The sequence below is a fragment of the Passer montanus genome, unplaced genomic scaffold, assembly GCF_014805655.1.
Source record: "Passer montanus isolate IOZ18808 unplaced genomic scaffold, ASM1480565v1 scaffold103, whole genome shotgun sequence".
In the NCBI taxonomy this organism is placed as follows: Eukaryota; Metazoa; Chordata; class Aves; order Passeriformes; family Passeridae; genus Passer; species Passer montanus.
The window spans coordinates 1,244,876-1,257,234 of NW_024356838.1; the positions used below are offsets into that span (position 1 = coordinate 1,244,876).

The 12,359-nt window shown below is 39.5% G+C and overlaps 1 protein-coding gene across 2 annotated transcripts in view; it reads right to left on the reverse strand.

The window, feature by feature from the left end:
* The window catches only part of SASS6 (SAS-6 centriolar assembly protein), a 12,949-nt gene continuing 590 nt past the window's right edge, over positions 1-12,359 (reverse strand). Inside the window, exons 2-17 of one of the 2 annotated variants that reach the window (XM_039717934.1) lie at positions 11,869-11,929; positions 10,010-10,089; positions 8,737-8,841; positions 8,268-8,439; positions 7,086-7,163; positions 5,856-5,975; positions 5,579-5,770; positions 5,179-5,373; positions 4,951-5,040; positions 4,679-4,858; positions 3,596-3,677; positions 3,169-3,278; positions 2,215-2,271; positions 1,776-1,864; positions 1,248-1,339; positions 1-1,158 (exon numbers count right to left, since the gene is read on the reverse strand). In XM_039717934.1, coding sequence (XP_039573868.1) covers positions 1,070-1,158; positions 1,248-1,339; positions 1,776-1,864; positions 2,215-2,271; positions 3,169-3,278; positions 3,596-3,677; positions 4,679-4,858; positions 4,951-5,040; positions 5,179-5,373; positions 5,579-5,770; positions 5,856-5,975; positions 7,086-7,163; positions 8,268-8,439; positions 8,737-8,841; positions 10,010-10,089; positions 11,869-11,929 — 1,792 coding nt within the window. In that variant the 3' untranslated portion in view covers positions 1-1,069. Of the gene's footprint in view, positions 1,159-1,247; positions 1,340-1,775; positions 1,865-2,214; positions 2,338-3,168; positions 3,279-3,595; positions 3,678-4,678; positions 4,859-4,950; positions 5,041-5,178; positions 5,374-5,578; positions 5,771-5,855; positions 5,976-7,085; positions 7,164-8,267; positions 8,440-8,736; positions 8,842-10,009; positions 10,090-11,868; positions 11,930-12,359 lie in introns of both variants that reach the window. The other variant, XM_039717942.1, reaches the window with a different exon arrangement.

The following is a 12,359-nucleotide window of genomic DNA, read 5'->3' on the forward strand; positions in this document are numbered from 1 at the left end:
TTTTGATAAAAACCATTTAATATTTCCATTAAAATGTACACATGACAAAACCAGACACTATACATTAACATGGTACTAATTTATAAACAAGTGTACACATCTCACACAGCAAAACAAACCACTGAAATGTACAGTCCTCTGGGTGCACTTGAGTAACTAAGGCAAGAGGAATGAAATATCTTTACCTTAAAGCAAGGAATAGTCATTCTTAGGATACTTTGCCTGGCTTAAGTCCATGCATGCTCATTTTGCAGGGGACACCAGATCTCAGGGGTTATCGTAGCAGAACAAGCTACACAGCTGTACCTGAAATTTCTGTGTGGTCTTAAAAGTTGAAATGTATGCTTTATAAAAGTTAAGATGTTGATACTTGTCAACAGTTAACTGTTCAGCTACTTCACCTTTTAATGTTTTATGCATGGCAGCCTGTGGAATGTAATGTAAGAGATTAACAGAAACGTTAGGGAAACCAGGACTGAGAATTTTAAGTTTTGATTTTCTACCTTCAGTGAAATAATGTAGCATTTTTAGTATGGGATTATTTTTAAGTCTATATGCAGTTCAAATAAGCTGGTTCCAAAATGAAGCAAGTTTCAAAAACTAAACTGTAAGGGAGGTTAGTTATGCCTCCATATGAGCTTGACCAGTCTAAAATGGACAGCATAGCACAGTTCTCCTGTGCTTTCCCTTTGCCCCAGCTGTTCTCTGAGTCAAACAGAAATTCAGGTAATTGTTCTCACTCAGGGAATGTACATTTCACCTGGTTTTTATTAAAAAGTCAGAGCACTTTGGTGAGTTTTTAGGATTTACAGGGTCAACAATATACTGAGAAAATTCTGCACAGCCCTGGTGATGTTGTTCCCACTAAGGCTCCTTAAGGCTTTATCTTCTTCTCCTTAGGCTCAAGCACCCTGAAGCATCATCCAAGTCAGTCAAGATCCCTTCCTCAAAGAAAACTGGCTCATAAAATTATGTCAGTTCACAGTGATACTTCACTAACACACTACTGCAGGACGTTCAAAAATCCCCCCAATGGTTAAAAGAGGACTCTTACAGTAAATAATCCTGTCTATGATCCAGGAAAATAGGCCGAGGCTGGTGTTCCAGCAGCTTTTGGCTGTGGCTGTGCTTTGGCTGGCAAGTATGGTCTCAGGTACTCTGCAGAACAGCACAGGACACTGCATTAAACCACAGCTGTCACTGCCCTTCAAGGACATTTCAAATAACACCTTCTGTTTCGTACTTACCCGAGTTCAGTGTGTTTTGACTAAGCCCTCGTAAAGGAATGCTGTCATCTTTTTTCTTGAAATACTTTGATTCCAGCCCCAGCTGATCACCACTGGAAACAGAAAGGCAAATTAAAATCTAAAGCAAATGCAGTTTGTCATCAGTGCATTATAGCGAGGACAGCTACAGCCTTGGTCAGGAGAACCTTCACTAGAAGTGCAACTACTGCGTTTCATGACCTTTACCATGTAAAGTTAAACCATCACTGAGTGGGTTAAGAACAGCCTAGAACTGATTTTTTTTCAGTGCCCCAGCACCTGATGGCTTAGGTCTGTCAGCAGGAGCAACACTGAACTGGTGTTCCTTGGGGCCCACTCCTGCCAGCACAGCTCTTCCTTTGGTTTCAACAAACCTACACAAAATTGGTTAGCGTGGTAATTAGAAGCAGGCTAATACTGGAACCTTCAGTCAATTCCCAACACAGCAAGCTGACAAAGGGCTTTACAGTGAAATAACGAAAATACTAAATTGCAGTAGCTGACACTCACTTCTCCTTGTTGGCTGTGTGACCAGCTGCAGGCACTGTGTGAGCATCCAAACACCGACTGGCTTTCAAAAGCTGGGAGTTCAACTGAACCTGCAGAGACAAAGAGCTGCAGGTTAAGAGTTACCCCAGATCTGAAAGTCCCCTCCCCCAGGGCATTCACAGAGCCAAATTCCCAGATTCCTGTTTCTACACCTCACTGGCCTTGCTGTGCAGCAAAGCCTGTGAGAAACAGCCTAAAGACAAACATTAGCTATGAATAACACTCATAATGCTCAAGGCAGAGAGCCTAAGAGTAAATACAGTAAATACACACTTTGAGAAATAGTCAGAATGTTGTGCTTTGCTATTTTATACAATTTAAATAAAATTTTATACAATAAATAAAATTTTATACTATTTCATATATTCTTAAGCAAACAAAAAAAATTTAAAGTGCCTGCCTTTGATACTGGACATTGGGAATTTCCATTTTTGCTGTGTATCGGTTCCAGAAAGTTCTGGAAGGCATAGAGAGGAGAAATGGGATGACTGATTCCTGAGCTATGAAAGGATGGTCGGTCAGGCTGTAAAACAAATAGAAAAACTCATCCATAAATAAGAAACATAATTTTACAAGTAACTGTAGAGATTATAAATTCCAAAATTAACAAACTAACTGCCATTACAAAGCCAACACTTATGTGAATTGTCCTGATGGGAAGAAAACATCATTTTTCCAAGATCTGCACACTAAAGGAAAACCTAACTTTAAAAAAGTCAGATGAGGTGAGCACTCTCAGCTAGTAATAAGCTACAGACCCTGTCTTTGATTAAAGCAATTAATGTATCCAGCTACAAATGCAGAGACCTCTGTGTATGAGCAGCCCTGCCACTGTGAACAAGCAGCTCATCAATTCCTGTTGTTGCTGTGGCAGCAGAGCTCTGTACAGCACAGGGTGAGAAGCAGCAAGTTGCACTATTCAACAATGACTGCAGGCAGTGCTCCTTAGCACCTGACTTTGCTGTTTCTAAAAATCATTAGTTAGAGTATTGAAATAGTACACTTTGGGTTTTAACCTTTACAAAGAGAATTAGTAAGCAAACCTCTCACCATAAAAAAGCCTTCCTTTTTTGCCTTCACTCTGCACTTCATCTTTTCCAAACTAATTCTGTTATTGCTTTGTGTATTTTATGTAAACAAGAGCTTGGAAGATTCTCACCGACAAGGCTCAGGGCATCAAAAGCACCCAACAGTTTTATGTTGTTGAAAAACAAACAAACCAACCCAAACCACACCCACCCAAAACTGTAAAGCCAGAAGAAGATGAAAGCACTTTCTTTTTCCCCTTTGAAGGCCCTGCTTTTTAGCAAGTGCTGCCCACCTCACCAGCCCGTTATTTACAGCTCTACCTTACCATGCTGAGAGGTGAAACAGCAGCCCTGCCCCCAGCATGGGCACTGGCAGGACTGTCCAGCTTCTTTGCCATCTGAACTTCACTCAGCTGTCTGTTCAGCCACGTGATAACTGCAAAGAGGGAGAAAAAGCTCAAGTCCATTTGCTCCCTCTTAGAAGCTGTTTGAAATGGCCAGGAGCCCTCCTCACAAGAAGTGACAGCTCACTGGGTGTTTTTCCTCCCCAGCACCACACAAAGCCACTTGCTGAAGCCTCCCCCCCTCCAGGCCTCTGAGCACACACCCCACAGCCCCAAGGGAGGGCTCTCCACACATGACAATAATGGCAGCTCTTCACAAAAACCCCAAAAACTGCTTCTATCAATTTCAGCAGTAATAAGATCACTGGGTCATTTTTACAGGGGGAGAAATCAAGCTGTACAAACCTACCATTTTCATTGGTTTGCAGTAACTGCTTACTTTCTTCGAGTTTTTGTATTGTACTTTCCAGCTGCTCTTGTAGCTTGCAAACCTGTAATTCCCATAATAATTGTAACACTATCAGCAGTGTTATACTACAAGCTACAAACAACAACAAAAAAAACATTTATGAAGTTATTATAAAATTAAAGAAGTTTGAACTCAGTTTGTCACAAAAGCAACACAGTAATTCTTTTAAAGGAAGCCCCTACTTTCAGCTAGGATTTTGTCAAGGTGACAGCCAGAATCCTTTTTGACCTTTATTTTTCTATGATTAAATAGTGCAAGGACTCTAAACAGGGGAATATCCTGTTTAATGGAATAGAAGAAAAAGGTTCACTCTGTTCTTGTTCTCTTCAAACAATTTTGGTTGCCTACCATATAAATGGATGGCTTTTACAAATCAGGTTAACATTAAAAATCTGAAAGTTGATGACACATTTAAACACAAAAAAAGCATTTATGAAGTTATTCTAAAATTAAAGAAGTCTGAACTCAGTTTGTCACAAAAGCAACACAGTAATTCTTTTAAAGGAAGCCCCTACTTTCAGCTAGGATTTTGTCAAGGTGACAGCCAGAATCCTTTTTGACCTTTATTTTTCTATGATTAAATAGTGCAAGGACTCTAAACAGGGGAATATCCTGTTTAATGGAATAGAAGAAAAAGGTTCACTCTGTTCTTGTTCTCTTCAAACAATTTTGGTTGCCTACCATATAAATGGATGGCTTTTACAAATCAGGTTAACATTATATTCCCTTCACCAACTTACATATGAATGTGCCTTCTAAAGGGTGCTGATTCATCCACTACATTGCTTTGTTCTCTTAGAACAATTTTGGTTGCCTTCCATATAAATGGATGGCTTTTACAAATCAGGTTAACATTAAAAATCTGAAAGTTGATGACACATTTAAACAAATATGTTAATAAGCAAATAAGTATATTCTATTGCATGGAAAGATTTAAGACCTTATTTCTCTAAGTTAAACCCACAGAACCCAACAAAGTACACACACCAGCATTTCCAGCACACAAGGTTAACCCATCAATACCTCCTGCTCTTTCATTCGAAGGGATTGTCCCATCTCCTGTGATTCCCTCTGCTCTTTTTGAAGCTTCTCTTCTTTTTCTGCCAATAGTTTTTCTTGCTGAATTGTTACTGTATTTTTCAATTTTAATTTACTCATTAGAGTTTTCAAATCTCCTTGTAGCTTCTTGATAATTTCATTTGCCTATTAAAAAAACCCCAAGCCATATATTAAAAAAATAAACACCTAAGAATAAGGGAGATGTTGCACAAGGGAAGTGCTGTGTTCAAACAAACCTTAAGGAGTTCAGCTGACAGCGATTTAATTGTTGTTTCTAGTTTTTCAATATGCCTTTGTTTTTCCTCTGTACTCTCTTCCAGTATCACCTTGAAAAGAATGTTACAAAACACAATAAGGCTGTGATACACATTGTTTATGATTTCAAGTAGAACACTCATAATTCTTTGAGTACTATCCTCACAAGGAACCAGCCATACAAGGTTAAAAAAAATTAATGCAGAAACCTTTTGCTCCTGTGTCGCATCTAAGACTTCTTTTGTTCTGGTGACGAGCTGATCTTTGTCTTTGATCTCTTGTTCCAAGACAGCAACTCGTGTCTGCAGCTGATTAATGAGTTTCTCTTTTTCATGACATTCAGCATCCAGAGTTGTGTTCTCCCGGCGCAGGGACAGCACCTCCTGCTTTGCTCTTTGACATTCCTAAATGTTGGGAAGGAATTGAATTTTATTCTTCAAGAAAACCTGTAACAGTAATTTAAACAGACACATTTAAATAGCAAGCATAATATGGAATAAGAAGGAAATAAATGAACTGAATATGCTGTATTTCCTATGGCGTGCCCAGGCAGGCACTGTTAATGCCCTAGCAGTAGGAAGCTTAATTTTGGGTATTGGGAAGCCGTACATCTTCTAATCCAGAAAGCTTTGCTTTCAGTTCTCTGACTGTGGAGTCTCCTTTGTATCTCCTCTCTGTTAGGTCTTTATTGATGACCTCGAGTTCTGAGAGCCTGTTCTGCAACTGCTGAATACTTTTCTGATGCAAATTTTCCAATTCCTTTTTCTGTTGTTCATGCTGCTGTTGGTACTGAGTTTGTGCCTGCGAGAAGCAAAGAAATGAAGCAGTTATTTGACTCTGACTACTCCCATACAAGAATCTTGTTCATTATTGCCAACCACTCTACCTGAAGAGCTCTTTCCTTCTCACTTGTCAGCTCCTGTGAGTGTTTGTTGCTCAGAGCTGTAGTGTAGGATGTCCATTCATTTTTCAGTTTGTCAAGTTCCCGGCTCTTCTCTGACAAGCTCTGTTTAAGTTTGACAAAGCACAGGATTTTAAATATAAGCATTTCAGCCAATACTGACTCTTTACTGTTACTTACTAAAAGGACATGGAATTATTAAAATAAAGTCAAATTTCAGTACCAGATGCTGAAATATGTTAATTTTGTAACCAGGAAAAGTAAGGCACTGAGAAGCTGAAGAGCACTGTTCTAATGCTGTGGATAAAAATAATCTTAATTTGCAATTGCATTTTTTCCAACCGCTATTCAAGAGTGAAAAAACAGCCTGCTGATGCTCTCTGCCCTTGTAACACAGAGCAGCCTACTAGGGGAAAAAAAGAAATAAAGTTCTTCAGTGGCATCTTTTCCTTTTTTTGATCTGTAATTCTGCATTCCAATTCAGCAAACACATTCCAGTAACTCAAACTGAAGCTGCAGACATGAGGCAAACAAATATTCCATTCCAAAAATAATTCTTAACAGTTTTAATGGAATTGTTCTGTTTCATTATGGTCAAAAAAGTCACCTTGATAACTGCAGAATTTGACCCAAATCATTCTCCTGAAATACAGAATTACTATGCTGACTGCATGTAATTAAAAACCAAAATGGAGTAATTAAAGTCCAAGACTTCCAATTTGTTTACCACCGTTTCACAATTTTTCCAAATAAAACAATTCCCAACGATTCATGGAATATATGATTGAAATACAGAATTACTATGCTGACTGCAAAAACCAAAATGGAGTAATTAAAGTCCAAGACTTCCAATTTGTTTACCACTGTTTCACAATTTTTCCAAATAAAACAATTCCCAACGATTCATGGAATATATGAAATATATTTATCATTTATCTTCACATGACCATATATTTAGTATTCAGTTTGTGTGTACACACAGACCTCTGCACAAAATAAAGTAAAATTCTGCTTGAGTGCTGCAAGAGCTCAATTTAATTCTTCAGCTGCTGGTTTTATGCACTCTCTAGAAAAGCTACACTAGACTATTCTCTTCACTCAGTCCCAAGTCAGTTACCTTGGCTGGGTAGTGGCTAACCAACCAGCCCACAAAAAGGGTTTATTTGCCATCAATCAAAAAAAGTGCAACACACAAAAATGAAAATTTTATGTTACCTGTTGAGTGTAGCTCAGTTGCCTGGTAAGATCCTCTTCAGTTCTTTTAAGCTTTTCTTCCAATAGCATTTTATCCTCCTGTGCACAAATTGACATCAAGTCAAATCCTCAGCTCCCAAAATACCTGTAGCATTTAGGTCCCAGTTAATCAGCACAGCCTGCCTAAGCACCCATTTACTCACTGTATTTGTGAAAAGATCACCTTGTTAAATAAGTGTCATACTGAATAAGATATAATTAGTAAATTCAAAAGAAAAGGTATTAGCCCACAATGTAAAAACCCCAAATTAAATTCTTACCAAATTTCTACAAGGAAATAGTATCTTATTTACAAGATATGTTTACAAAGGAGTTACCTGAACAAGAGATCAACTGAAATAATGAAAATCCATGTTATTAAAATGGCTTATTAGGTGCCCAGAAATACAACAGCACAATAGGAGAGACAAACCCAGGCTATGAAACTGAAACAGACAGCAGTCAAACTATGAGACCTTTAATGCCTCACAAAATCAAAGCTAGCATGCTACCAAACTGCATCAACATTCCAATTTTAATTGGCTTTTTATAGCTTAGTCCTTTGAAGCCCACCAAACCTCACAATTAGCAGCAGCCTGTGCTGTCCTGCAGCCAAGTGCAGGACAGAGACTGAAGGTTCCAGCAGGTCCTGCAGCTCTCTGGCCATCAGCACAGGCTGTGAGCAGGGCAGTGCAGCAGCCAGAGCATGCAGCTGCTCTCCCCCTTCCTGCCTGAGGATACAGAAGTGTCCTCATTGCTGGGGCATGGTAACAACTCTGATTCTACAGCATGCACCCAAGTAGCTGCATGCAATTAATTACATATTTGGGCTAAAAGGAAAAATAAACCAGAGCATACAACTTGGCACATACTCCTGAATTATTCAGAATGAAAAACATGCTTAAGTACATACAGCATTGAGGCTTAGTTGCAGTCACAATAAACTTTCATTTTACCTTAAGGCATTTCAAACAGTTGGCTAAAAACTTCTTTATTTCTGCATCAGTTCCTGGCAGGAATTTTAGAGAGAGATGGGTGAGGTGCGTAAAATAAACCAGAGCATACAAACTTGGCACATACTCCTGAATTACTCAGAATGAAAAACATGCTTAAGTACATACAGCATTGAGGCTTAGTTGCAGTCACAATAAACTTTCATTTTACCTTAAGGCATTTCAAACAGTTGGCTAAAAACTTCTTTATTTCTGCATCAGTTCCTGGCAGGAATTTTAGAGAGAGATGGGTGAGGTGTTTGAAAGGGTTGGTCTCCACTACATTTAAAGAGACAGGTGTGTGATCTAGAGCAGGTGCTGAAGAAACTAACTGCAGCAAAAACCTAGGAAAAACCAAGATAATCAAATGTTTAGCATTTTTTTTCCTGAAACTACCTGTAGATCCTAAACTATTTCCCAATAAAATATATTTTTATATGTGCAGTAAAAGGCTTTCCAATTTTTGCTCAATAAGGAATTCTCCTCCAAAGACTCAGGTTTTGCCACATCCACCAACACACTCAGATTGGGCAGGTCAGATTATCCTTTTCTACTGACTCTTCTCAGTCTGAGTGACTGACAAGCATTTTAAGAACCCAACAGGTACACACAGAGTAACGTGGCACACACTTGTGACCTACCTTGGGATATCCTTGTTCTGCTCCTGAATGCATTGCTGAAGCAGATCTATAAATTTTTGTGGGAAAGCAGAGAAGTCTACCAAGAGACCTTGCTGGGATTTCAAACTACATCAACAGAGAGGAAAAAAAATGTTAATGATACAGAGACCTGTAATTTATTTCCTATAAAATATTTTGTTTACTCTAGTAGAAAGAACCAATTCTGATCATTAAAGTTTACTAGCATGTTACTTTCAACCAGAAGTGTGTCCACATATAACAAAATCATGGAAGTGTGGCTGGAAGGGACCCCAGTGGGTCAGCTGCTCCAACCTCCCTGCTTGAGCAGGGTCATCCTACAGCATCTTGGATAATAATCCCCAGAGGATACTTCTGATCACAAGAGTTCTTGCAAATGGGCTGCACTAATTAAAAACCAGAAGCTGCTGTGGTGAACAAACGTGTTCCTTGGAGTAGGCATCACCCTCAGAGCACAGTGTGGAGCAGTGATGGGACAGGCACAGGACAAGGAGGGGAGCCTCAGCCATTGCCTCGATCCCCACTCGCCCATCTCTGCCCCCCTTCTGCACAGACACAGCAAACTCAGACAAACATCCCACAGTGCATGCACAAACTGTGCCCCTGTGCAGCACAACTCTCCTGCAAACGCTACTTTGCTTTTGCTTTCTGATCCACACACTGATCACACCTCCCTTTTTAAAAACAACACCAAAGCCACTCCCCCCGCCAAAACCCCAAACAAACAAAAACCAAAAAAACACACCAAAAAAACCACAACAAAACAAAGCAAAAATAAATAAATAAATACCTAAAAAAGCAGAAAACTGAACTGCTCATCTGTTCATGCCTGGAATCCAAATTTGATGATTTGCTCAAATTCAGAGCAAGTAAATGAGACCCAACAGTACAATTATGCAAGAAACCCCTAAGATACAGGCACAGGTCTGTAAAACCACGTCCATGCAAACAGACTTTGTTCTCGTAATCATTTCCTGAACTAGCTCACACACACACACACACACACAGAATAGTCTGCAAGCAGCAGTTAGGATAAACAGAAGACACCAGCAGTATTCCTCTGTGTAACCTGAGCTGGGCACCCTCCTGAAGCTGGCTGTTTCACCAACTGGTCAGAGAACAATACTGACAAAAACCCACAAATGAAAACTGCCAACACCTGAACTCTAACACAGACCACTCTAAGCTAAAAATATTCCCTTCTTTATTGCCATTTAGAAATGTTTCACAGAGAAAATACTGTAATTTCACTTACCTTTGAAAATCCTCCTCTGATATGACAAGGTTATAAAGGAAAAAAGGATCAGTATCATCAGTCAATCGAACAGCTAAGTCCTGAAAAGATGTACATTTAAATAAGATTAAAATACTATAAATCTTTTAAACCAGCATTGCAAACAGTATTGAATGCTTTCATTGTTTAGTCAAAAATACAGTAGAATTGTGGCAACTGATTCAGAATGTGTACAACATTACCATTTAATACAACTTCAAATATTATAATGGGAAAACAAGGAAAACTCTTCCACAAAAACAAACCAAGCCAAAATCTTAAAACCTTAAACTTTGAGCAGCAAAGGTTTTGAAATTCAGTGTGTATCCACAATTTTTCAGAGATAAAGCTATTTGCTCTTTTTTCTCATGAAATAAGTGTAGCACTAGCAGCCCACTGTCATGGTTTACTAATACACCACTCCCATAACTGGAAGCCTTTCAGAGCACGCTGCTCCTGAAGTTTATGAAACCACCAGCTGCTTTTATATACTGGAATACAGAGCTCAGCAGATTGGATACAGCTGAACCCAGGAATCCCACATGGCAAACTGCAGGGTTATGCTGCTCAGCTTTCAAACACTCATTTGTTCAAGATACAGAGCTCAGCAGATGGGATACAGCTGAACCCAGGAATCCCACATGGCAAACTGCAGGGTTATGCTGCTCAGCTTTGAAACAAACACTCATTTGTTCACTGCAGGTCTGCACAGTGTTTTGGAAAACCTGCCCTCTCCATGAGCATCAAGCCTTGAATCCCAGGGATGGGGCTGTGCAGCACATTAGGCTCAGGCAGCTGCTCCCTGGAACAAGGCTCACCCCTGTGGCAAGGATATTTATTCCCTAGCAGAGGTACTAAAGGAAAGTAGAAACATGTCAGCTGTTCCAACACAGTGAAGTGTGACACAGCACGGTACAGACACAGAACTGAAACTTTTTTCAGTAATTCAGGTGCCAGTAACACCAAAAAAACTCTCAGCTGGAGATGCATAAACAAACTCAGGGGTTTACACACATACAGTTAAATTTGACCCACCCCAGCCAGCTGGGGTGGATCAAATGCCAGCTTGGTGTGATGTCCGTTAGCTGATGAATTTACACAGAGAGAGAGAGTTAAAATTAATACTACCCCAAGCCAGCTGGGGTGGATCAAATGCCAGCTTGGTGTGATGTCCGTTAGCTGATGAGGCACTGAAGTTCTCCTTTAGACTGATCACTCCCTGATGGACTCAACTGCATTTCCAGTTTCCAGGCTGCTCCTGGCACAGGCTGCAGCTCAGCACACACTCCAACTGAAGTGCCTCTGCCCAGCGGAAGCTCCATTATCCATTACCACTGCCACCAGCAGCAGAACCTGACCAAAAACTGCTGCATTCCTATACAAACAAATCTTTACCCAACACCACCAAAACCAAGGTTAACATCATTCTGGGGGGATGAACACTTTAGTGACAAACCAGACACACAACAGAAGAGATAACAAAGTCTCCAGTAGCACTCTCATTGTTATTTTCCCTGATTGTTTTTTTTTACTCCCAATTTAGAACCTTGAACCAAAGGTACTCCTAAGCTCTAAGTTACGTTCCCCTGAGGATCTCCAAATACTTTTAATATGCAAGCTTGCTAAGACCCATAAACAGGCAAACTAAAATAGAGGGCTAAAAAAGGCTGGGGGGAAAGGGTGGAAAAACACAACTAAGTTACTAAAAAAAAAATTGTATAAAAAATCAGGTCAAACAGCAAACACTAAAATCCCACTTTGCTTTTCGTTTTTCTACTTATACTTCCATAAAATGAAGTTCAGGTAATACCTAATGACAGAAATATGATTAATTTACAAACCTTTTTATGAACAGGATTAGAAATTGACAGTAGTTCAATATTCACACGAACATTTAATCTCCTGTGTACAAAAAGATGAAACTCAGTAATAAATCAAGAAAACATTCTCCAAATAACATGTGTTCACAGCTGCATTAAAGGAATCAATGACATCTTTAAAATAAAAATTTAGGCAGAAACATTAAGAAAGTTCCCTCCAAAGACTACACTTAAAATATAAGTTTCAGTCACTGCAGCTCCTCAGAGCTGGTTTCTTTGCTGCTTGCTTGTTATCCACCAGACTTTAAATAGCAAGGCAGAAGCTTTGAAACTTTGTCCAGAAACTACAACTTTTGCAAAAGTCCGTTGAAATTTATTAACGAGTGCTCAAACTCCTGATAATCATTTATACAGTGCTACCTTGTCTTCAATGATTTCTTATCGAGCACTAAGTTACTTGTTACAACGCACACCACACACCTCAGCCTCTCCGTGCCTCTCACACTGCCTAA